Below are 25,996 nucleotides of genomic sequence, written 5' to 3'. Positions count from 1 at the left end.
TCATCCTGGAAGGAGCAATTAATATGTCTGACCAGTATAAGCTTTTCCCAAGCTTCCTGCTCTCTCTAGCTGGGCTTTACCCCACATTTTGTTTTCTGAATAGTTGTGTTAATTAGAAGATAAAGATCAAGAACCCCGGGCAGTGCAATGGAGGTGTGGCCACTTTAAACCAGAGTATAAACTGATTTTTTTCTTCATCTTTTGCGTGATGCCTTCTTAATCATTTAATAGTCTTTGACTGAGGGGCTCATGTTGACTTTTCTGTGAGAATTGACCAAATACTCTGTGTAGATACCTGGCTGAGAGCTGGAACTGAGCCACTGCAGAGTGTAAAGCTGTTGGGACTTACTGGAGCTTCAGTAATTCAGGGTTCCTGTCACCTGGACCTTGTCTCGTGGCCAGAATTCACTTATTAATCCTGATTGCCTCCAAACAGGTTGTCTTGGGAAGTGGTAGATGAGACACAGGTGAGCTTTTGAGACTTCCTTCCTGGAACACAAGGGGGAATGTGGGTTGAGTAAGTTTTAAAAATGTTTCCTTATTAGTTGAACTGAGGGAATTTATTATGGAGAGAAAACATGGGGTACTTGAGGAAGGGGCTTTGCTTGTTCTCTAATTAAGATATAATTTCCCAGAACGGGTGCTGTCTGAGTAATGCCAGATGTAGTGGAATCCTCCCCTCTTGAATTTTTAGGTACAGCCAAGCTTTGAGTGAGGAATTAAAAACTATTCCTTATTTGTGCCCCAAATAGGCTTTTGTTTGGAATGACTTTAGTTGCATTAGGTGATACCTTGTGCTGTGTTTCCTGCAGTGGTGGCCTGGCACTTGGCATCAACCAGGAGCTTAACTTCCTTGTGTTATCTGGTGCTGGTGTTTTGCCCTCCCTTCCTTTTCCAGGGTTTGGAAGGAAATACTCAGCTTGCCTTGAGTTTGTGCTCCTTGTGTTGCACCTTTCAAGGTGGGTTGAAGAAATGGGGAATGGATTTGCAGGCACTTGACTTACCTGGCTGCTCTGCTCATAAGTGATGTCCTTTCTTCTTGCTCTATGCAAATTAAACCTTATATTTCATCAGTGTGCCTGTATTGTTCTCAGTGCAGGGTTGGTTTAGGAGTCCTGACTCTGGGTTTAAACCCTTGGGACAGGACTCCAGGTGTTTGCAGCCGTGCTGCAGAGCCTGTCCTTGCCAGGGCTGTGTCCCTGAGTCTGAGGAGAATGTCCTCCAGGACTTTTGGTTACAGAAAGTGGAGCTGAGCTCTTTCCTGGTGCATTGACTTGGAATGTCAATCACGTCCTTGTTGCAGAGTGGGAGGGTTACCAGCCTGGGTGAAAGCAGAACTCAGGATCTCACAATTTTAGCAGCATCAGCTGAAACAAGACGGAAAACAGCACTTAAGAGGATTTTGTGTGTGGAAGGAAAAAGGGTTGAGACTGCACTGAAGACAGAAGCTTAGTGGTTGCCTAAAGCCACCACAAATAAAATACTCCTTATTCTTTCAGGGAATTTTGTTTGCATTTCTTCAGGTGTTACTTTCTGTGTTTTCCATTAGACAAACTGCTGAGTTTGAAGATGATGTCCTGCCTTCCCTGATCATTTTTGCTTTGGTAAAGATCAGGGTTTAAAAAGCTTCTGCCTGCCCAGGTGGTGGGGTCTGGCTGTGAGCCTGGGCTGCAACCTGAGACAGGCTCCAGAAACGAGAGCTGGGGCTTTTGAGGAGTTAATTCAAAGGAGGAGAGAGCCATGAAATGGAAGAATGAGGTAAAATATCACTTCACTGTGCTGACCACAGCAGTTAAAGCTGTATTTCTCCGCTGAGTGCTGTCACTCTGCACGTTTAGGGGTCATCACAGAGACATTTGGGTGCAATCTTGGCTTAGCATTGACAGTGCCCCACTGGATGGTCAAACACAGCTTCAGCAGCCATGAGTCCAGGCAGGGCTGTTCCAGAGCTTGGGGAGGGGGAAAACTGGCCAAATGGAATAACTGTTAACTTCAGATTAGAGTGACAGAGAAATCTGGTGTGGGTTGAAGGTGGCACATCCCAGGTGAGGCTCTGCTCGTGCAGAAACTGGCTCTGCTGCTTGAATTGATTAAAAGTTCTGCAGAATTATCTGTGGTGTTGGTCCCACACTGCCTGTCTGCAGGTGCAATCGAGGGCAGGTCAGCAGTGGCAAGGAAAGCATGGAAAGACTCCAAGAATAGGCAAGGCTGGGAAATGAGGGAAGGAATTCTGGGAAGCATGAATATGTTGTTAACTGGGGGTGTGGTCTTCCTACTGCCTGTGTGTATGTCAAACTATGAGCTTCCTAGTTCAAAACTTGGATTCCTGGGGCAAAACTGGACTGTCAGGACTGCAGGACAGTCAGCAAAGTACTTGGTGCAAGATCCAGGCAAAAGGCATATTAACCTACTTTTTTGACCTTTTAGGTAATGGGAGAGTGCTCAGGATGAGGCTGATGAGAGATCCCCTGTGCCCCTTCCCTGCCTTGCCAGGCATCTGGTTACTGCCAGAGTAATCTCATGAATTTACAACCCTGGCTACAGCCTCCAGGACAGAAAGATGCTGAGTTTGCACGTAGAGCCAGGCAGCTGCAGCTCTGAGAGGCTGAGACACAGCACCATCCCGAGTTTGGGCCGTTCAATGTGTGTTAGTTGTGTTGCCATGAGCATGTGATGTTTGCTGTCACCTTGGAAGTACAGCAGGTGCCTTTTCTCATTTTTTTTTTTTGGATGTAATTCCTCATAGAACAAAATTCAAGTTGCAGTTGACTGCAAGGAGAACCTGGATCTGTCAGGCTGGGACCAACTTGCTGAACTTGGCTGTTTCTGCAAGAAAAAACCTCTCCATTTCAACTGAGCAGTTCCAAAACTTTTGTGACCAGGCTGATTGGAACATGAACCAAGAATAAAAGAGCATTTTGAAAAGGTCATTGGGCATTAACAGGATTAAAAGAAAGCATCACAAACTACATGTTTGCAGATGGCCAGGTTGGCAAATGGCAGGGTTGAATCTCAAGAGCTGATGTGTTTGTAGTACCTGTAGTTTCAATTTAAAGAAATGCAATAATTACCCTCTGTAAAAAATTAAACAGACCTTCCTTAGGGACAGATTTGGGTGGCTCCTCAGGAATACCTGAATGGAAGGCAGGAAGACTGTGGAAACCAGGTCATCAGACTGGTGAACCACCACAGGCACTACATGGGCTGATTCAGAGCCTGAACTAACCCAGGCTGCAGGTTCACAGAGCAAGAACGAAGCAGTGGAGGGGGAGGATGGGGGGGAGAAATTAATCAGTAATTTGGGATCTGCCTGCAGGCTTGGAGCTCAGAGCTGGCCAGAGGGATCCTGCAGCGGGGAGTGGCACTGGAGCTCTTGCAGGGTCAGGAAGAGGATCCTGTGGGGGTTTCCTGTGCATGGGCACAGACCTGCTGTGGGTCAGGGCAAGCAGACCGGGGTGTGGGCAGCTCTCAGAAAGCAAGGCTGGACTGCACAACCCCTGCAGATGTGCCACAGGGTTCTGAAGCTGCAGAAAGTGGCTGATGTACAGTGTTGAACCCAGTCTCCAGGAAATACTGAGAGGCACCTGCAGTTGCCTGATGCGTTAGGGATTACTGAGTGGTTTCACTGCCAGTAGAGCTCTGTGGGTGTCTGTCTTTGGGGTATGTACACACTCTACACCTCTCCTGGGCACGAAACCCTTTGCAGATGTTGCAGCTTCCTCATAAGGTGTTTGCAAAACTAGGACAAGGTCTTGTTTCAGTGCTGTGCTCCAACAGGCTATTTCCATTTTGTTTAGCTAAGATCTTCTATCTGTAGTTAGATCTAACAGTATTTTTGTGTTAAAATCAGACTTAAAGTGGGGAAAAAATTCATGTACAGTAACATCTGTCTAATTAAATCTTATTAGCAAAGTTGGTCAGTTCTACAGTCACCTTGAGTGTTTCAATCCCATTTGTCAAAGTTAGAGATGTTTTTTGCAATCTGTGAAACTTTCCTCTGCAGCCCCCACTTTCTTCTTTCACGTGGGGCTAACACTGCATAGTCACTCCCCGCTACAATTTACTGGGAAATGACTTTTTGCAAACTTTATGCTTGGCACCAGATAAAAGCCAGTAAATTGCATTGTCATGTTCAATGACAAGTTTAATAAATAAAGCATTGTTTCTGTTACCCAGAAGACAAATGCTGGTGCAGAAGTCATTAGTGATCCTGGCAAAAGGTCATATGAATAGCCATTCCCAGAAATCCTTGGTGCTGGTCCATCCTGCTCTTCTGTTTGTGAGTGGTGGCTCTTTCCCTTGGAGAGGTGACGGAGACTCACATTGGATTTATATAAATTAAGGCGATAAACAGTAAATTAGTTTTGGAAGTATCAAATATGCAAATAGGCGTCAACTGGAAATGCGTCCTTGCTAGGAGGAGGTGCCAAGGAAATGTTAAACTTTTGGCTGTGTGCTGTGCACCTTTGTAGATGTGCTAACAGGAACTTCATCGAGGTAAAAAGCAGCTACAAGGAGTGTAAACCACCTGCAGAACGTACTCCTAGAGCTGCTGGATTCTTACTTCCCAAGCAATTAGGCAGTCACAGGCAAGTGCCCTACTCCAAACAATCAGAGGTTGTAGTTTCTTCTCCATAGATGTAAAATGTTTTGACAATTTGCTCCATGAGATTAGGCTGCAGGCAGCTCTGGGTTTGTTAGAAGCTCATGGATGGAAATGCCTTCAGTGTGTTATAACTCACTTGATAATTGTGTTAGAGCTGAGTTGGGATGTTGGGTGATGTGCTGTGGACAGAGAACAGCAACCTCAGAACCTCCTGGTTTGGAGGTAGGAACGAGGGAGGGAAGTCGGATCCAACATCTGATTGAGAGGGTACTTGGAAGAACTGCCTCAAGGTAAAGCACAAACAAGGATCTTGCAAACACTGATCACTGAGCTTGTCTGGAGAAGATCTCTTTGGTAGAAGCCCATTGCTACTGCGTTAATCTGCCTAGGCCTTGCCATAGTTGTGCTGTCAGCCTGACATGATGAGAAGTATCCAGTGTCAGCAGCTGGTGCCAAGGAAAGTTAAGCTGCCTCATTGCTCTCCTTCCCTTAGATTATTTTAGTTCCTCTGCATGAGGCTTTGGAGCAGATGTGGGAGTTCCTCATTCCTGGAGAACCTCTTTAAAGTTGAGATCCCTCATGAGCTCTTGTCTGTCTGAAGTTTGGTGCTTTCTGGAAGCAATGTGGAACAAAAGCTGTTCAGAGTAGACCCCTCATTTTTTGGCAGGCGTGCAGGTGCATTTGCAGTGTGTACAACTGGCTTGAATTTAGAAAACAAGCTGTAAAAGTGTTCTCAGTCATTAACTGGGGCTGCTGCTGCTGTGCTCAGTTGTATTTAAAAGTTATTTCAGAGCACAATGAAGCAAATGATGCTGTGCAGGAAAACGTCTCCGAGGAGGAGTCGCTGACTCAAGAGCTGTGACGTGACTCGTACAATTGCTCTGTAAATAAGCACAGATTACGGGGGAGCTGGGGGAGACAGGCCAGCAGCTTCTGCTAAAGCCTTCCGCTGCATCCCTCCTTGCTTTTATTTTAATCTTTAATCCTCCTCACTTGGTACTCGTGGAAGGAGCGGTGTCACCAAGTGGCTGTTTGGTCTGGACCGCAGCAGATTGGGCTGGACGTGTCACTGAACACACAGTGTGGTCAGAAGGGTCTGAGGTAATAAAAGCTGCTGGATCCCATCCCAACCGAAAAAGACAAGGGTAAAAGTAGCTCAGCAGAAGGAGGATGAAGTCTGCATCAGTGTCTTGTTCTTTTAAAAATCTTTGACCTTTTATGACTGTCTGTCTTCAGGTTTTATTGCCTTTGATTGGTTCTTAAGTGTGCAATTTCTTTTTCTCCCCCCCAGCACACCTTGCTGTCACAGAGCCCTGATTTATGAGTCCATTACAAATGGGTTTAGAGAGGTTCTGCCAGAGGAGGGTTAATAGTCAAGGGAAAACAAATGTAGAAAAACAGATTGCGAGGAAAACGTGCAGCTGATGGAAATGTCATGAGTGCAGAACTTCTCTGGGGTTTCCTAGGTCAGACAGTTATTCCCCTTCCCATCTCACATCCTAAAAAGTGAATGCTGACAGCTGAGAAGGGAACCCTGCAACTTAACATACTACTGTACTTTTTATTACCCAAGGGTTACAATAATTCAACCCTTTGCTACAGCTTTAAGAATATTATTCTATTGTGTAACTGGGAAAGGGAGTTTTCTGCCTTTGGAGATCTGGAAGTTGGCAGGGATTAAAATGACAAGCAGGAGGGGAAGCTGGGTATGTGTTTCAATGAAAAAAAACTTAGTGTTGTAGTACCACAAAGCTGAAACATTAGTCAGACATTGCTGTTGGGAGAACTGACAGGAAATAATATGATTTACGGTCTGGGGTAATTCTGCAGCATGAAAGGAAGGAAAGAGAGTCATTTGCTGGTTGTGTACTTCTGATCTGGAGTTCATATAGGAAGATACTTTGCCTGTAAACTGACCACTGACTAAAGGGATCTGATGTGTGATTGCTCCAAGTTGCATCAAATGAGCATATGTTCTAATTATGATGTCTCTTCAGGTTTTTATTTTTTGTCTGTTCTCTGAACACTGAGATGCCACCTTGTACTTTAAACTTAGATAACTAACCCTTCAGTTGCCAGCCTTGTGCAAAACTTGTGTGTGAAGCATCTCAAAAACCTTTGTTTTATCTGTTACATCAGGTGGAACTGATCTTTCACCCTGATCTTTATTACTGCAGTAATTTTTAGGTCACTCAGTTGTTCTCGGCTGGCATCACTGATGGAAAAGGGGGTTGGTAGCACATTCATGCCTGGAATAGAAGTGTTGTATTGAGTTTGCTGGTGGAAAAGATTTGGTGGCCCAAGTGGCTTATCTCTCAGAAGGGGCTAAATTGGGAGAAGCTGCCACTGATATAGCACTGAGCTACCTCAGGAGTTACCTCTGAGAAGAATTAATCCCAAAACACAACCCAGAAGTGAAACTAGCCTGGGTTTCCTTTTGAAGACACTGCCCAGCTCTGTTTATGCTCAGCAATAACACAGTCAAATGAGCAGGACCCATCCCAGCAAAGGTGCGAAGGCCAGGGAATTAAATCCACAGGGCTTTGTGATAAATGGGAGCAGATTCCTGCTGACTGGAAGGCTGGGAGCTTTAACTGAAGTGTTTACCGTGCCTTGAACTGGAAAAGCGTCGAAATCGGGAGAGCTGCAGGTTTGTGTAAACCCTCTGAAAATATGGAATATAAGCTAAATCAGGGAACCGGCAACGAAGAGCTGTCAGAACCTGGGAATAAAGCCTATGGATTTCTCCATGTGTGTACTGTGAAATGCCTCTGTAAAGACATCATTTAAAAGTGCAAAATACTTGTAATAACTCATCAGAGTGTTGGTGTCTGTTGAAGAGAGTAAACAAGTGTCACTGTGTGAGGTGTTACTGGCTGTGCCAGGGTGCTGGTGCAGGAAGGGCTCTAGATGTGTATCTTGGGGGTGAGAACTTTGAGGTGACAGTTCCGTGCACGGGGCTCTGCAGGCATGGGGTGGGTTTGGTGCCATGGGCTGTGGCAGCTGCAGGAGAAGCTGTTTGCTCACAGGTTTGCACAGTGTTGGGTCAGCTCCTGGTTCCTGATGTCAGCACACTCCATTCCTGCCAGGGATGTTCCTGTGCCCTGTCCCCCTCAGCCCAAGGAGCTCTGTGGTTTAGGACACCTGCTGAGTGGGAGTCAAAAGGAAGTTGAGCCTTTTGCCTGTTTCAGTTTTTGTGAATTCGGTACATATAGTGACTTCCTGTTTGTTTGTTTTTTTTAATTTGTGTTTTCTGCATTGAATGACATCTGCCCATACTCAGCCTTTAAATTAAAGTGTACAGCTATGCCCCTGTGCAAATGCACATTTATGCAGGTAATTTTTTACTTTTAAACACTATTTTTCCTGATTTGAGCTTTAGCACAGAGTGCCTAAATGACCAGGGACTGTGGCTATTGTCAGAGGGTTTCTTTTTTGGAAATAAGCTAAACAGAGCAAAAGAAACAGAAGAGGAAATGCAGGCAAAAAACCCATAACTACTATAGACTTTTTCCCTGTGGTAGTACCATGGGAATGCTATAGCAGGTGCTTAAGTGGAGATTCTAGGTAGTCAAACATCTTTAGAGGGAGGTTATTAAAGAGCTTTCAAGTAAGCTAATGTTTTCAGTCTTTGAGACTCCTGTGATCTCTAAATCCTTCAGTGACTTCAGCTGTAATAAAACTTCATTTAAACTTTTCTGTGTGAACTCCCTGCTCCTCCCCGGGAGTTCTGGGCTGGATGAAACAGGCACGGTGGAAAACGACCTCATATCGAGTAAACACTAAGCTCATTAAGTCCAGTAACCTCAAAGAGCTTGGCTTTGAGAGCAGCCCAGCCTGGAGACAGCCTGTCTGATCACCTGCTCATTGAGCCTCTCCATGTCCAAGGGCAAAAATCCTATGGAAGTGTTTTGTCTGGAGGTCTGCTATAAACCTTGTCTTCGCTATGTGATTTAACAAGAGAATTAAGCAAGTGGAAATCCAGAACAGGTGAAGTTGAGAGAAGTAAGTGGGGTCAGCTCTGGTGGGGTGGGTGACATGTCCTGAGTTCCCAAAGAGCACCTTCTTCTCACACAGGTTGTATGAAGGCTTTGGTGGGGTTTAAGTGCCACTAATAATGTGCAACTCTCAAAACTGCAATGGCAACACATCCCTGGGAGTGATCACCTTCCATAAAATCAGGGAACTCTGTGCTGCTGGTTCTGGCACCTTGGATGTGGTTCCTGTCCCTCTGTAAGTGCCTCCATCTATTCCATGTCCTCCATCTGGGCACAGGTGTGGAACCAAAGGATGTTTTTGACCTCACACCTGGTTTTTAAACCTTCATTTCCCCTGTAGTAAAAGAACCAGAAGCAAAACATCCTGGTAGAACTACCATTTGAATTCTGAAATTGGATGTACCAGATGTATCCAATACCCTAAAGTACCACTTTGCTCTCTAATCTGTCTTTGTGCTGTCTTTTTGACCATCCAGCCGGATTTATGCTGGATTAAAGTGACCATATACCCATGGATTTAGGGACAGAACTACAGCAGACCCTGCCTTTATTTCGGTGCTTCAGGGGATCTGTTGGCAAGCTGTTTAATTACCTAATGCTCTGCAAGAGACTGAAGAGGCCTGCTGCTCAGCCCTGGGTTTACCTCCTGGATACCAGGAAAATACACGGGTAGTATTTGCTTGGATATTTTTGTTTTTCCATTGCCAGCTGACTCTGACCCCCTTTGAGAATCTCTGCCTTAAAGAAATCCCCTGCCTGGGCTTGGCTGCAGGAGCTGGGCACGCCCAGGCCTTCTAAAGAGTTCCTGTCTTTGGGCATTGAGAGGTTGGGAGCACAAAGTGAGCAGTTTCCCTTCTCCTGGACACCTAATGAAGATAGATAAAAAGTTAGGACCCCTGGCTGTCAGTTTTGTTCATTAATATGGTGAGAGTTCAGCCATTGATTTGGAGTCACTTTCCAAGATAAATTGCTTCACTGCTGACTACTTTCAGCCAAAGATTTGCTTGTCCCATTGTCCAGGTGTTTGAAGTGTTTGGGTGGGTTTATGTCTGTCACTTGACTATGTCCTCCCTCGATGACAGCAGGTGCTCAGATCTTCAGGAGATGTTGCAGATCTATGGGAGTTGATACCTCACTGCAGAGCTGGAATGTTTCGCAAAGCTGATGTCCTATAAGGTGATCTGGATGAGAAACAAATATATGATCTCCCCAACCCAGGCTGTAAATATTTATCTTTTGCTGGTGAATGGGCAGTACCTTTAAGAACAGTTTCATAATGGGTGTCCACTAAACTGAGCATTCCCTTCTTTCCTCATTCCTAAGGCATAGCTTAATTGCAGGAAGCTTTGCTTCCTGTTTCTCCCTGTCCTGGGGGCTGCTACTTTGAATAATGTTATAATGGAACTGCTTTGGTACTGAAGTTGCTTTTAAATAAAACTTTTTGGGCTCGGCAGAGCACAGGAGGGTGAAATTAAAGCTGAGCTTGTTGTGTATGGGTGGCTAGAAATGGCAAAGAGTAAAGGGAGGGGAGGAGCAGAGAAAACAAACTGGCTGTGCTTCACCTGACCTGTGATCAAAGGAACTTGTGCAGATTTTGGGTGCTGTTAGGCCTGCACAAAAGTGTCTGTTTGTATGTGTTGGTGAACTGGAAGATAAAGGTTATGCCAGGACCATAGCTCAACTCATCAAGCGTTAGTGGTAATGCCTGGAGTACATTTTCTGACTCTGAAGTTTTAAGGGTGGTTTTTGTGTGTCGGAATTGGTGTGGGACCTGCTGCAATGAGGGCTTTGGAGATTGTTGCTGTGATTTCTCTAAATAACTGAGGTCCCTGGTCTCGGATACAGGGAGTTTTTGGTGTGTGTTTTGTAGGAAGAAGGAAGTAGTGGATCATGCTCTGTGCGTGTGTTTCATTCTGGTTTCCTGATAAAGCTGAAGGAGGGAGAGAGAGATAAAGCTCTGTGTTGGAATAGAGTTTGTCTTGGATACTGGGTATCTCAAGCTGATCACTGCAAATGAGGAAGTGTTACACATACTTTGGGAGAAGGAACTTTCAGTTCCCTGCCCAGGTTATTGTTGGGATAGCGTGTAAAAACAGCACATTAAACACACAAATGTTGGAAGCAGTTCTTGGTAAGGACCAGACTCCTTTCCATCAGCTGCATGGTGTTAAGTTGTAAGTCAGTAATCCATGATCAAATGTACTGAGTTTGATTTGTGTCAATGCAAACCATGCTGCTGCTTAGGACCAGGAGCTGTATCCTGTATCAGATCAGTCAGCAAGTTCTTGGGTGTGGGGGATTTGTGTTACCTGTCCGTGTGCTGACAGGGGTGTGTGTTCTTGTCCCTGCAGAGTGACCAGCAGCTGGATTGTGCCTTGGATTTGATGAGGCGTCTGCCTCCCCAGCAGATAGAGAAGAATCTCAGTGACCTCATTGACTTGGTGAGTATTGGATGCTGTGCCCCAGAAGTGGCTGTGCCAAAGGTCTGATGTGCAGGAACATCTCGAAGTGTGGTGGTTGGTTTGTCCCCTTGGCTTTTGCCAGGTCTAAGCAATGTTAGGAATCTGTGTGTTTATTTTGGGCAAGCCAACAGGCTGTGTTTGCAGGGACACTTTGGAATGAAGGGTCATTAGCAGCTCTCTTGATGAACTCATGACCAGGTTGGAGGCTGCTGTTTAAATTTGGAACAGGGTTGATGCAGGCACTGGTACCTGGGTATTATCTCCTGATAAACAACCTGCCTGTGTGGACCTGTAGGAGGAGCAGTGGCTGTGCCACCCCACACCCTTCAAAGACACTTCTGAGAATGTATCAGAACACTGGGCATCTGGAGAACACCCAAATCTAGTTATTATTAATGCTCTATCAAGTATTCTTCAGTCTAGTGTCAAAGAAACCCAACCACCTTGTGCCCGAGATCTGTTTTACTGCTTGTCCTGGAACTTTCTTCTCCTGTAAAATGCTAGTGAAGAAAACAAAAAGGATTTCTAGGCTCATTACAAGTTGCACAGGATTTAGTTGCACATCCTGTGATGTACATTTGGGCTGTAATTGCCTAATTATTGCCAACTGTCCCTTAAAACTGTGTGTGGCACAGTTGCCTCTGGAGTAATGGAAGGTAGTACTGAAATATGGATTAAATCTTTACACAACCTGCTACTGGGAAAACTTGTTTCTATTGTGCAGTCTAAATACATGGCTTACTTCTGATCTAAGCTTCTAAATTTGTGCAGACAGGACATTGAGGCTGGAATGGGGCTGTTAGACCTTTGAATTAAGCTTTTTGTCTTATCTCCAATAAGAACTACATCCCTTTTCTGTGGCAGGTCAGAATTTTGTGTGATGCTGACAAACCTTGCCTGAAAGACTCTAAAAATCTGATGGTGCTGCACATAACAGCTATTTGAATTAGTGCCTCTTAATTAAACAGTTTAAATTGTGTCTGAGCTGTTTGTCATCTCAGTGTGCAGAAAAGCAGCTGCTCACCAGGTGAAAGTTTGGTTGGAGAGGTCTGTTCCTAAATGGTTCTGAAGCTAGTGTTGGTGAACTATGGTCAAAAAGTTGTGACTAACTGAAGTTTATGAAAGTCTAAGTACTTCTTTTACTTACATAAGCCAAGGTATAGGTAAGAAAGCTCTGGAGGTCAGGAAAGAAATTATTCCCTGCAGGAAGGGATTATTCCTCTTTCTTGAAACCATTCAGTAATTGCCCACATCTGTGCCACGAGAACTCTTGGCAACCTGAAGCGTCATTTTTGTGGCTGTTGCTGGAGGTAGGACACAAGCAACTAAATCACAGATGTGATCTGGTGTGACATAGTTGGTTTGCTGATGAAATTGGGAGGACTGGACGATATCAGGGTTTGAGCAGCTCCCCAGGAGCACTCGAAAGAAGGAGTTGTTTGGGGAGCCATGGGAAGCTTGACTGTGTAATTGCTATGAGGTTTTTTTTAATGACTCAGAAAATTGCTGGGTCCCTCTAAATGCTGGAATTACTTATGGATGGTGCTCATTAGTGCTCTACATGCTTTCCATCAGCAACACGCTCGCTGGGCTTCTTTTCATATTGCAAGTATAACGTGAACCAGACGGGTTTGGTGCTTGTTAGAAGGTCTGTGTGATTCCCAGTTTCTGCAGTCCCTTCTCTAGGGTAGAGATGAAATAATTTGTTAAATCCAGTCTGATATCTTTATTGTTGAGACATCTGTAGACCTGTTCTGCAGCCACTCTCAGCCCAACCTCCTGAAGTCTTCACTGCTTAGGCAAGAGCAGTGTATGCTCTGCCACCTGTAATAGTTCCAAAAACATCATAAGCCAGACTCAAGCAAATAGTTTTTTGACCTTTTTTGGCAAATTTCATCCAAACCTTTTCAGCTGATGTTTTGATTCTGTTTCCTGTGCCATTACCAGACAAAAACCAACTTGAAGTAAAAGATCTGACTCGGAATGCACGATGAGCAGGAGCAGGTTTAGTAAACTTGGGGTAGAATTATAAAAGATAAACCTTGACTTCTGGCTCTCCTTATGCTGGGTTTCCTTGCTTCATTACACTGCCCTGCTGCAGTAGGGCAGCAAAACAGAAGCTTGTGTCAATTTTTTTGTGGGAAGTTCAGGTTATCACTTGAAGTCTGTTTGCAGCTCAGTTTGCCATAGTCTTTTTATAGGACTTGATCTCCAGACTGAGGATTTGCTACTTGCTTAAGATCTATTGAAAGGAGAGAAGATGACTTAGAAATGTCTTTGTATGTAAAAGACTTTCCAAAACTGATACAGTGAGCATCTCCATAGAATCCCAGAATAGCTTTGGTTGGGAGGCATCTTGAAGCCCATCTCATTCCATCCCCTGCCCTGGGCAGGGACACCTTCCACCAGCCCAGGTCGCTCCAAGCCCCATCCAACCTGGCCTTGGACACTCCCAGGGATGGGGCAGCCACAGCTGCTCTGGGCACCCTGTGCCAGGGCCTGCCCACCTAAACAGGGAAGGATTTTTTCCCAGTATCCCATCTAACAGTTTAAAACCCCTTTGACAGTTTAAAACCACTCCTAGGCTGGTATTTCTGCTGGGAGGGATAACCACACTGAGTTCCCTTCCTGAAGTCCCTCCTACTCCATCAAAACCATGTTCTGCTGTTTTTTGTTTGTGTTTTTGTTTTTGTTTTTGTTTTTTTTCATAAAAGAGCATCTTGATGTCCATCTGAATACATGGAGTGTGTGTAGGACTGTCCAGGACTGCCCCCAACTGTTGTGCTGACAAGGGAAATGGCCCAAACTGGAACATGAAGTTAAAGGGTGGGGGGGAAAAAGAGAATTTTTGGGTCACTGGCCCTCATCAGTCCAGACACTTTTCATTCATTAGCAGAACAGTTTGTGGTTTGCCCTTTCACCACATCTGTTGTTGCGTTTTTCAGGCTGCTGGGTCTTCAATTAGAGTTCATTAGAGACCTTGTCAGTCACAGACCTCCTGAAGTCCTGCCTGAAAGAAGCTGTGCTGGAAATGGGCCTTGGCCTGGAATGCTCTGCTTGGGATTCAATTAGCCATTATTTGTAAATACACTGCTCTGAGGCTGTCAGGGTGCACAACTTGGAAGGAGTTCAGAATCTCTGCAGAAAAGGGTTGGGGTAGGCACATACCCTTTTAAGGACAACTAATTTAAATTAGAATAATTTTTCCTGGAGCTCCTCTGGAAACTGGGAGCCTTGGAGCATCTACCTGTGTGCCAGGTCTGAGCTGTCAGGCACTTCCCGTAGGAGAGAGGAGATGATCACACTGCTCTTAAATGGGTTTGTGAGGATGCTTCAGATCAAAAGTTGATGATCCTGGAGGTCTTTTCCAACCTGAATGATTCTGTGAAGTGCCAGCACTTGGAACATCGATACAGATCTTTATTGTGTCACATAAATTCTGTGTCACCTCCTTATTGCCCAGCGTTGCCCAGGGGTTGCTGCTGTAATTGCACTGCAATTCTCTCGGAAGTCAGCTGGGAATCACATCTGTCCTCATCCCTTGCTGAAAGGAGAATGTGAGGATGTTCTCTGGATGGAAGTGTTTCTTGGTATCAGTAGGAGTGAGGTTTTGTTTGGCTCCTGGAGGTCAGCCTGCAGTGACATGAAGCTGAAGGAAGGAGTCTGGTAGAGTTCACTTCTGAGTGGCCCAGGAGTTTATCCTGGAGGATCAGAACAGTCCAAGGAAATTGTCCTCCTGCTTCCTTTCTTTTAAGATCAGTCGTACTTAGCCCCCAGCACTTTCAGCTGTGTTCTCTCCAAGAGAACCCCCAAAGAAGGGATCAGCTTTTGGACAATGCTGCTGTGGAGGATCCCTTCCTAGGACTCCTTGGGAGCACATAGTGGATGGGTGAGTGGTAGGAGGGGTTGCAACCTCCAGAATCCTTCTGGGGTATGTTCTGCAAGACCCTTCCCTGACATGTCATAGAGGGCTGCATCTTAGAAGAGGTGCAAAGTGGATTTGTTGTGCTCGTGGGCCGCTGTCACAGCAAACTGGGACAGGTGGCCTGGATGGCTTTGGCTTGAATGTGGAAGTTGATGTGCCCTCAGTCTTGGTAAAAGTTAAGCAGGCTCCTTTTGCAACTACACATTTCCTGCAGAGTGTTTAATTTGGAAGTTTGCCTGGGTGTGTATAATATAAATTAGATGGAATATCCAGCTGACTTGGGACAATCAGATGGCTGGCATAGAGTGGAGACTGGGAATCATCCTTCCAAAAAGGACAAGCAGATACACCAGGAAAGTGGGATTTGCTCACAGCCACAACTTTGTTCCTCTCTTTTCCCAGTAAGACTGGTATTGAAGTAACACTCATTCCCAAAAGTGAAAGCTTTCTTGAAGAACTCAACCAAGTAATGCAGCCACGGAAGAATGAAAGCGAGAGTCCTTTAGGGACACAGGAACTTTACTGGTTATTTTTCAAGGCTCTGTTTGCAATTAGAGATCTGGGAGGTGATCAGCTCTGCTTTCTCATCACAGGAGAATGCTGAAATATTTTTAGTAGAATATGTTGCTTTTTAGAAAATCCAAGTGTGATGAATCTTAAAATGTATAAACTTATGATTTTGAAATATTTGAACACGAATCAGGACCTTGTTTCATGCGAGCCCGCAGACAAGTCCCAAATCTGCTTGTATGCCTTTAGTGAGTGAAGATAGATGAAGTTAGAGAATTTATTCCCAGGCAAACTGCATTGCTTGGGCTGCACAGACCATAAAGAACATAAGAATATGACTGTAGCTTTCTGTGTTTGGAGTCCAAGAGCCTGAGCAGTGTGAGGCATCGAGAAGAGAGATAAAATGATTGAATGCAGATGCACAGCTCAACATCTAAGTGAGCGTGGGAGATGTTTAAAACAAAAAAATCAGACCCCAGCTGAAAAAGAAGGTGGTAGAAGTAGAAGTGCATTGACAGCCCCGTGGGCTCAAAGCTGAGGCTCTGACCTGCTGTTCTCCCTGGACTTGCTGACCTGTGGGATGGGCTCCCAGCCACCGGCAGTCAGATTTCTAACGTAAGGATTATTGGCTAAAGAAAGGGGCTCTGGCTCCCTGAATAAATTTATGGTGGTTGGGAGCCAGTTTTTCCATTTGGTGAGTGGCTGTAAGCAGGAGCTTTTCCAGCTAGCAAAGATTACCTCTGGATATCTTGATGGTAATTGGAGATAGCAATTAATATATGTAAATTGTTAATGTAGTGCTTGGCTTAGAGCTAGCAGCCCCACTTACTGGCATGAGATTGGAAAAAACAATTTCAGTTCTGGCTTCATATCACTTACTCTTTCTATTTTTAAGCCTTTTTGTCTTCCTGGCTCCTGCCACTGCACTGCTGGTGTTAGAGACCCTTAAAATGTATTTTTAAATCTCTTTGAGGGAATGTGTGTGAGGATCACTCAGTGAGAGTGGATCCTGGTTACAAACCTACGTAGCTACTGTTAAGGATAAGGGGAGGAGGAAAGCTAAGACAGAGAAACAGTGCTGAAGAGAGTGTGGCCTGCATATCCAGAAACAATTAAAGGATATCTCCAACACCAGCTGGGCTCTTGACAGAAATAATCAGGACTTCCCAAGGTATTGATATGCTGGGATGGCTCCTGGGACTGGGGCCTGGTAATGAGATCCAGGAGCCTTTACCTGCAGGTCACCAGTCCCCGTCCAGGGCACTGCCAGATGGCTGCCTTTTGTTCCTCCGAGTGGGGAATCCAGCAAAAGCCCTGTTTTATTACATCTGGTCTTGAAGACAAAAGTCCATTTCAGTGTCAGTTAATAAACTGATGATCGTGTGGCCTTTGGACATATGATGAATCAAATTAGGATTTAGCAATGTGTGGATTTGTGGGAGTGACTGCACTGGTGGTTTTAGGCCCAAGCTGAGTGGAGCCAGGCTTCCTTCTCGAGTTTCCACAACATCCGTTGGGCCGGCTCTGTGTTCAGCAGGAACAGGAAATTCTGAGGCTGTGGAATGATTCAGAAAAATTGTATTAATATTTTACTAGATGCTGGTCCAGAGGGAAAGAATCTGAGCTGAAGGTGGGTTGTGTGCCAGAAGGGTTATTTTGCAAAAGCACCAGGGCACTTCCATGGGCTCTTCCTTGTGTTGAAGCAGTTTCCCCAAGTGCTGGGAGCAGTGGTTCTGTCCTTCTTTAATGTTAGAAGTTCACATGCAGTTAAAATACTGGCTTTCCTCTTGGGATGTGGCTTTTAATTAAAAATTGCTCTCAACCCATGCTTGATCAGATACCTGCATTTGCAGATGCAGGTTCAAAACAGAGATGGATCTGAGTGATTTCTTGCTTGTCTTTTGCAGTTTGCTTCATTTTCCCAGAATTATGGAACTGTTTGGGTTGGAAGGGACCTTAAAGATCATCTCATCCCACCCCCTGCCATGGGCAGGGACACCATCCACCAGCCCAGGTTGTTCCAAGCCCCGTCCAGCCTGGCCTTGGATACTCCCAGGGCTGGGGCAGCCACAGCTGCTCTGGGCACCCTGTGCCAGGGCCTGCCCACCCTCACAGGGAAGAATTTCTTCCTAATTTCCAATCTAAACCTACTTCCTTTCAGTTTGAAGCTGTTTCCCCTTGTTCCTCCTGGCTCTTAAAGGGAGAGACTCTTTCCAAGGGCTGTTACACTGGCAGTGGTGCTCTTTGACTGGTAGATATGACTCATTTCAGTCAAAGCTCTAGAAGAAAGCAACAACCTGAGTGTATTTGTTGCGTGGCTACTAAGCCAAAATATTAACTGTCCTGAGTGTGTAAGGTGCAGAATTTGATGTAATTCAGCCTGATCAAAGCAAGAATGGGGAGTGTGTAAGACATGGAGAGCTGAAGAGTTTTCCTCTTTCCTCTATAGATTTTTTTTTTAGATGCTTGTTGAGTCATATTTTAAAAAATAATCCAAGCCCAGTTGTTCAGTTGCTGATAAATTCCTTAAACCACAAGATGAGTTAAGAAGGAATGGCTATGGTCAGCTACTCCAAAAAGTGTAGGGTTTCCACTTTGGCACAAGTGATTATTTGTCTTGATAGCAGAGCAGTTGACTTAATTAAAAACACTGTCCACATACCTAGGTAGCTCTGCTGGAGAATAATGTTACCCAGGACAAGAGAATCCTTGTTGAACACGTACAGGGTGCGCTGCACTCCCCTCTCACTCAGGTTTTCTTTCCTCTGTGCTACACAGCCATTGTGTATCTGCTTGGAAAATAAGAGCCCACAAGCACAGTGCCCTGCTGCTTCTGAATGATGCTGCTGTTCCTTCCAGGCTGGACCCACAGAGATCCTTCTTTTTTCTCTTCTGATGGACCTTGAGGGTGGTCTCACTTCGTGACTACGCCCACGGCCACCAGAGGAGATGGCTGGGAGCTGATTTGGGGAAATGTGGCTGTGCTGGGGCCCAGAGGACCAGATTACATTAATGTCATCTCTGGCTAAAGATACCAGGTGCAGATTGTATCCTGCATTTGAGCTTCCACTGAGGAGAGTGGGAAAAACTTGGGTCAAAATAAAGATGGGAGCCCAGTCTTTGCTTGTAAAACAACCCTGATCCCTCCAGTGTTTGCATCGCAGTGACATTTATTTACAGTGTGGTGATGAATTGGACAAAATCGCTGCTTTGGCATTTCAGCTTGGCCTGAGGAGTGGGTTAATTCTTATGTTTCTAAATTTGAGTTGTAATTCCCTGTTGGAGACAAGTACTCAGGCACTTAAGTGCATTTTGGCTCTTCAGTTAACACAGAACAAGCTTGGTAAGAACAGTTAACAATGCAAATCCACTGTTTCAGACTGAGGATCAGTTGCCTTCTAAACAGTTGTCTCTGCTGGGATCAGGAGATAAACTGAATTCTGCAGGAGTCTGACTGTGCATAACAGTCATTTAAATGCTTTAAGAAGATTCAGTACTTGACATGGAGAAGAATCGGCCTTGTGAATGTGGAACTGAAGTGTTTAAAGCTGCAAATTACCTTGTTCAAGTTACTGCCTTTGCCTTGTAAGCAGTTTCCCACAGTACAAGAAATCTTGTAAATTCCTTCTTAGGAAGTACAGCAGCTGTTGAAAGTTGATGTAAGAAATTATATAAAAAATTATGTTCTTGGGGTAGCTATGCCACACTTGGATGCTTTTCCAATAATTAGAATTACACAAGTAGTTCCATCAGCTAGAATATCTGGTTTTTTTAATAAATACTGTTGAAATTTTCTAATATTTCCAAAGTAGATGAGTGGGTTTTATTGTGAAAGAAGGAGAAAATAATAGATTTCCTGGAGTCCTGTGGAGTGTCTGTACCAAGGAGACAGTGGATGTAGAGCTGCCTATTACAATGGAGGATTATAATACACTGCAGTATTATATTCTAGGAAGTGTATGATATAATGCATTCACTGTTAGGGCTGTAAGCATAAGCACAGCCCTTAGAAATTGGCAGGTGACCCTACTCGTGAATATTTGTTGCCAAACCCTCCAGAGATAAGTTTAGCATAGAAATTCAATAGATTGCACCTTAAAAACAATGTGTTTGATTCCCTCTAGTCCATCTGGAATTGTGCTCTCCTGCTGAGCCATATGGAAACCCCACACTGGGCATGTGCTGTTCTTAGAAGTAAATTAAATCTAAAAGTTATTTGTGTGGGTTTTTTGTAAGGCTTGTGAATTCAGCTTTTCTGCAGGGGAGTTGACTCTGCCTCAAGTTTGGGGGTTCTTGTGAAAATGCTTTGTGTATATATTTGGCATTGAGGAATTGCACAGCAGGACCTCTGGTGCTCCCTCCCTACACACGTAACGAAGGGATGTTCCCAAGGAAATTACATGGAAACAGAGCCTGGGGAAAATGCCCCTTTTCCCTCAGTTCTGTTTTCATCACAATCACTCATCCTAAACACAGGTCAGAGTGTTCCTGGACACTTCTCCCTGTGCTGAGGAGCTGCTGGGCAAGGAGCACGTGGGAGGAAGGGATATCTCACACTGGTCACCCCTGGAAACAGGCTGGGGCTCAGCTCTCAGTGCTCAGGAGCTTTGGGGCTGCCTGTGTGGCACCTGAAATGGGAGTAGTGTTGTTCTGGGCCTGAGGACTCAACCCCAGATTAACAGTTGATGGGGAAGAGAAGGAAGGGACAAAGTGGGTCCAGATGGGCTCACAGAGACATTTCACTGAACGTGGGCCATGACACTGCTGATTTGGATCAGCTCTGGGGGATATCAGGGTTGTCTGTTCGCAGGAAGAGGACAGATTTCCCAAAAAACTGCTGCTGCCTGTCCACTTGTATTTACTCAGTGAATGTGTTCTGAGGCTGCTTCAGCCAGGGCTCCAGGTGTCAGGTGATGAAGTTCTCAGACAGCATCGAGCTGTATCTGAACATTGATCTCCCTGCTCTGAGTCTGGGCTCTCCAGGGCCCCCTCTTACTACGTAAAGTGTAGAGAGACCAAAGTAACAGAGCTCTAACTAATATTTCAGATTTTTCATTACTGTCAGTAATTTACCAACCATGTCTTTTTATATGCTTACAGAGTGCTTGTGTGGGTCAGGTGTTGCATTCCGTGCTAGCCATATCTTAGACTCATGGAATGGTTTGGGTTGGAAGGAACCGTAAAGCTCATGTGGTTCCACCCCTTGCCATGGGCAGGGACACTTTCCACCAGCCCACATTTCTCCAAGCCCTGTCCAACCTGGCCTTGGACACTTCCAGGGTGTGGCAGCCACAGCTTGTTCTGTCATTTGCTATTTGTGGGTTTTTTGGTCTTTCATAGTCACACTGCTTTATGTGTCCCTGCTTCCTTTGATTATCATCATCTGGAGTTATTGCTTTGTACTTGGGATTAGGAATGTTTTTGTTTCAGGCATTTTGATCTCTTATGTCCCATCTAGTGCATTAAAATAGTTTCAGGGCTGCTGCATCTCAAATTTGTTTGTTTTTTTTTTTCTGCTCTAGGCTTTCCCCATGTTTTCTTTATTTCTTCTTCCCTCCCCTTTTCATTTCTTATGAGTTGTGAATTTATCACTTCATGATTAATCTTATCCTTGATTGCCTTTTGTCCTCATGTTCTCAGTCAGGTTTTCATCTCTACAACTTAGAGTGAAATGTAGAAAGATTCCACACTTGTTATTTCTATTATTATTTTATTAGCACATTGTCACCAATCTATTCAAGAACTTAGCAGTTGTCCTGTGATTCTGTTGGGAAAGGATCCTGTTTTGCTTTAGTCCCTTTCTCTTGCAGTGAAATCTGGAATGTTTTTCCAATAGGAAATACACAATACATTATTTGTTTAATAATAACAGCTCCAGGAATGATTTGTTGATGGTCCCTGCCGTGCCTTGGGGCAGATGGAGTCTCATCCCTTTGCAGGATGTCCCAGCTTCTCTGCCATGATAAAAGCAGAGCTTGTCTTTCTCCACATGAAGTGCAGGGAGGGACCAGTGGGTTCTGGACCTGTTAAAATCTACCTGTGCAGGAGATGTGCTGGATTTTACATGTGCACACACACAGACACGTGTGTTTTTATTACCCAATATGGTCATGCTTGGCCACCTGCCTGGAAACTCTGGTAAATTGGACCCAGAGCGGGAACTCGGAAAGAACACACTGCAGCGTGTGGATGGCGTGTTCCTTCAGCAGCTCCCTCCTTTCCACTCCACTGTAAATATTTGCCTTTATCCCTCAGTCCAGGACAATCACGTGGTGAATGTGGAACGTTATTTATTGAAGTGAGTTGGGCCACACCAGGGGTTGGGTAATTAAATCTGAAATTACTGGAGGTGGGAGTGTAGGATTGTGTTGTAACTTAAGTGTGGTTTAACCTAAAGAATTTTGGCTTTGGGGCAGATATGGGCTGTTGATAACACAATCTGTTCTTAGGGTGCCAGTCTCTTTTAACCTCAATGTGTTTCCTTGCCTGTGGTTTTTCTCCAAACCCCCAGGTCCCGAGCCTGTGTGAAGATCTCCTCTCCTCTGTGGATCAGCCCTTGAAGATTGCACGAGACAAGGTGGTAGGAAAAGACTATTTACTGTGTGACTACAACAGAGATGGGGACTCGTACAGGTGAGCTCACATCCAAGCTGGGCACTAACTGGTGCTTTGTACAGGTACTGCAGACCCTTCTCCCTCTTATTTCCAGCCAAAAAAAATCAGTCATCTAAAGATTTAAAGCCTGAAATGTGCTGTTATTATCTTGTTAAAGGGCTGACTGATGTATTTCTCTTTGCTTTCTGTATTCTGAATTAAAACCAGTCGGTTCTTCATCAGAAATGACTGGAATGGCCTTGATATGAAATAAAACATTGCAAGGTTATAAAATCTTTGGAATGGATAACAACAGAAAAGAGATGATGCAAGCAGTTGGTTTAAACAAAATCATCTTCTGCTTGTACAAAACAGGGTGGATTTGCCAGCTGGGAAGGGCTCTTTCACTCATGTTTTGCAAGGGATTGACTCTGACTTTGGACTCGATGTCACTAGTTCTGTTTGAAAATCCTGGCCCAAGTTTTTAGCAAAGAAAAGGAATTCCTGTCTACCAAAATAGCTGATTTATCCTGAGGACTGTAGACAAAACCAATGAAAGTATTTGAACAGTATAAGCTGTCTGTAATTACAATATAATTAGTTTTGAAGTAGAAGGGGGGGTTTAGTACCATGGAATGGTACAGTGAGATTTCAGTGTTTTGGCTGCCACTTTGAACACGGTTTCTCTGTGAATGTTTTTATCTTCTGCCTTGCCATTAGGATGATGATTTTTAATTATTTTTTAATTATCCCCTCCCCTTCTTTGCATTGCTTGACTTTCCTTAATGGCCGTAGTGACAGTGGCATAGTCCCAAATATTTAATTAAGAATCACAAACTTATAGTCCAGAAACCTTTTGAATATTCCCTTTTATTCTTTCCCTTAACGAAGGGTTGTGGGGTAATGACTGCCATTCATTTTCTGTCCTGAGTTACCAGCTCAGCCCAACTGCTGCTTCTGGGGTGATTGTGAGTGTTCCACCTGATGGGGATCACACAGAGAACAAGCTTTGTAATATTCATGTTGTCCTAGAAACAGGAGGAGGAGAATGATAATGGATGCAGAGTTTGGCAGTGCATTTGGATTGTGGCTGAGTGTAAATCCCGATGAGTTGTTTTAAAATAACATATTGCAGAGGGCCAAGAATTAGCAGATCTTGAAGGTGAAGTGTCACGTTCTTTAGGGCACTTGTTTAACATTTAAAATCATTGGAACCTTCTACGAGAGAGCCTGGTGCCTTCTAAAAGCATTAAGCTTGTGTGTCTCAGTTGGTGAGATCTACCTTAGCAGCTACATGCACTTAATCAGTTCTGAATTAGTAGATAAAATCAGGTTTTCCAGGTTCTGCCCCCCAGCCAAGATGTACCCACAGAGCTGCAGACCCTCTGGAAGATGCCAGAGGAGGGATTAAGTCCTGAATTTTTTGTGGATCTTTCCAGAGATGCTTTCTCCCTGAAGTTGTGATGTTTCTTGCAGTCGCTTTGCATCCTATTCAGGCTTTTGTCGTGAGCATCCATCACCAGAGTCACAGGAAACCAGCAGAGGCACTGGTTAAACAGGAATGGGACATTCTGCAATCACTAATAACCCCTCCGTGTTTAATTAGCACATGTGACAGCCCGTTCTCCAAGGGTAGTATTGTGTTTGCTTCTGAAATTTGCTCCATCTCTGTCTGAGAAGGCATTTAAATAGTTACAGGGGAGCAGGAGGAATTTGGTTTTTAAAATTACTTTGAAATGTTCAGGACTTATAAAGTAATGAGGTTTCAGAAAAGCTGTTTCATTTGTTTCTATAGAACAGGCATCATGTGTTAATTGCTGGCATTAAAGATTCCTGTTCTGTTTGATTCAGACATTCTGCATTGAAGTGATTCTTCCTTCTGGAATTGATTGGTCCCAGCTCTGTTTCATGAAGCAAATTCTTTCCTTCCCCACAGCAGAAGCCTTTGAAAAGCAGCCCCACTTCCCTGTGCACATGAATCCCATTCTGTGCCTGTGTCCAGACACTTCTTCGGACCTCGTAAAACCTGCAGTTGTTACTGGGAAGTGGCTCTTACCCTAATTTAACCAATTAGCCCCAAATTCTCTGTGCTTTTAAAAGCTTTTGATATTTCCACAAACATTTTTCAGACCCACACGCTCGATTAGAAGTCCCAAGGAGTCCTATTCCCTGCAACAGGTTCCATCCCCAGTTCCCACACACTCCAAACCAAACCTTTTCTTCTTATTGGACAGCTTGCTAATTGCATTTCTTCTGATGTTAATCCAAGGATTTCAGAGCATTCTGTGGACACCTAAGTAGGAAAGGTGGGACAGAGTAGTCAGACTTTCTCACTGGGATTCCAGTTTTATAGGGTGTTTTTTCTTGAGTGGCTTTACAATTCGACTGGGAATTTGACTGGAAAAAAGCTGCTGTGGGAAGTGAATATCTTAATGCTTGGCCCGTCACAGTTTAATCTTTCCTCATATTTAAGCAGACTTGATTTTGTCTGTGTTGAACATGGATCAGATTAGAAGATGGATTTTTGGAGTCTCTCTTGGATCTTCATGAATACATAATTTTGATTTTCTTCATATTATGAACTGCTGCTTGTGGGAGCAGCTTTTGGTGCTTGAAGTTTCACAGGTACTTCTGGAATAACAGGAATAACAAAGGTTTGTGAAAGATTTCAAACAACCACAGAATCCACATTGTGAAGGCAGAGCTTTTATTAATTATTTTTTTTAATATTAGACTTCAGGATCCTGCCTTTGTCCATACATTTCCACTTGGAGTGTGTTTGATCACTCTGTTAAATGGAATCCTTATGGGGACTTTGGTGCCAACAACACTGAAACCTGTTAGCTGAAACAAAAACCATTCTCTTCTAGGGAAATTAGAGGTCTGACTTTGGAAATTTAAGTGCTTACCCATCTGTCTTTCTTCAAATAGCCTCCAGTTAAGTGTTTGAATGTGTTCTGAGTGCTCTTCCACAAGAATAAAAAATACAGGGTTGTGTCAGGAGGATTTTTGTTGGTAAAGTTGCTGCTGGTTTCAAGTGGAATGGGTCAGAAATGTCTCAAGGTGCTGGCTAGAAGAATCTGTTCCCAGGCTGCCCTTAAATCCCAATTCTGCAGCCTGAGGAGGAGGCCTGATGTTTGCAAGGAAAGTGTCTGCACCAAGGTCCTGCAAGAAAGCCATTTGGGAATGCTCAGATAGCACCAAAGGGGATTTTTGTATGACTCTCAGCCAGATTTCACATATTTTAGGAAAAGGAATGAAAAGATGGCTGAGAGGGGGTGTGATCCATGTCTCTCAGGGTCTGCTCAGGGGGGGGCCAGCAATGGGACAAGAGGAAATGGTCACAAACTGATGCCCAGGGAATATCACCTGAACGTGAGGAAGAACCTCTTTACACACACTGGAACAGTTTGTTTAGGGATGGGGTGGATTCTTCAGCCCTGGAGATACTCCAGACCCATCTAAACACAATCCAGATGGTGTGCTTTGGGATGCCCCCCCTGGAGCAGGGAGGTGGGACCAGACGAGCCACTGTGATCCCTTCCAGCCTCATCCATTCTGATTCTGTGCTGTAGCTGTTGATTATTCTTCAATACAACCACATTTTAAGCAACTGTTTAAAATCACAGGATTGTTGAGGTTTGAAAATCCCTCCCTGTCCTTGGAGTGCCCCCTGTGTCCCATCCCCCCCTTGTCCCCAGCCCAGAGCACTGAGTGCCACGGCCAGGCCTGCCTTGGACACCTCCAGGGCTGGGCACTCCAAACCTCCCTGGGCAGCCCCTGCCAAGGCCTCACCACCCTTTCCATGAGAAATTCCTCCTGATGTCCCCCCTGCCCCTCCCCTGGCCCAGCTGGAGGCCGTTCCCTCTCCTCCTGTCCCTGTTCCCTGGGAGCAGAGCCC

General features: G+C 44.6%; 1 protein-coding gene and 1 long non-coding RNA gene across 3 annotated transcripts in view; both read left to right on the top strand.

Moving 5' to 3' along the window:
• Window positions 1-25,996, top strand: part of CAPZB (capping actin protein of muscle Z-line subunit beta) — a 58,183-nt gene that overhangs the window by 4,108 nt on the left and 28,079 nt on the right. For both annotated transcript variants that reach the window (XM_027901893.1, XM_027901892.1), the window contains exons 2-3: window positions 10,956-11,045; window positions 22,013-22,134. In XM_027901893.1, coding sequence (XP_027757694.1) covers window positions 10,956-11,045; window positions 22,013-22,134 — 212 coding nt within the window. The remainder of the gene's footprint in view (window positions 1-10,955; window positions 11,046-22,012; window positions 22,135-25,996) is intronic.
• On the top strand, window positions 241-1,498 carry LOC114066860. The gene is made up of 2 exons (XR_003573252.1): window positions 241-784; window positions 1,241-1,498. It is a non-coding gene; the product is annotated as an uncharacterized LOC114066860 (long non-coding RNA).

The sequence above is a fragment of the Empidonax traillii genome, unplaced genomic scaffold, assembly GCF_003031625.1.
Source record: "Empidonax traillii isolate 1590-97213 ecotype Southwest subspecies unplaced genomic scaffold, ASM303162v1 scaffold819:size405531, whole genome shotgun sequence".
In the NCBI taxonomy this organism is placed as follows: domain Eukaryota; kingdom Metazoa; phylum Chordata; class Aves; order Passeriformes; family Tyrannidae; genus Empidonax; species Empidonax traillii.
This window is presented reverse-complemented; position numbering and strand designations above follow the sequence as displayed.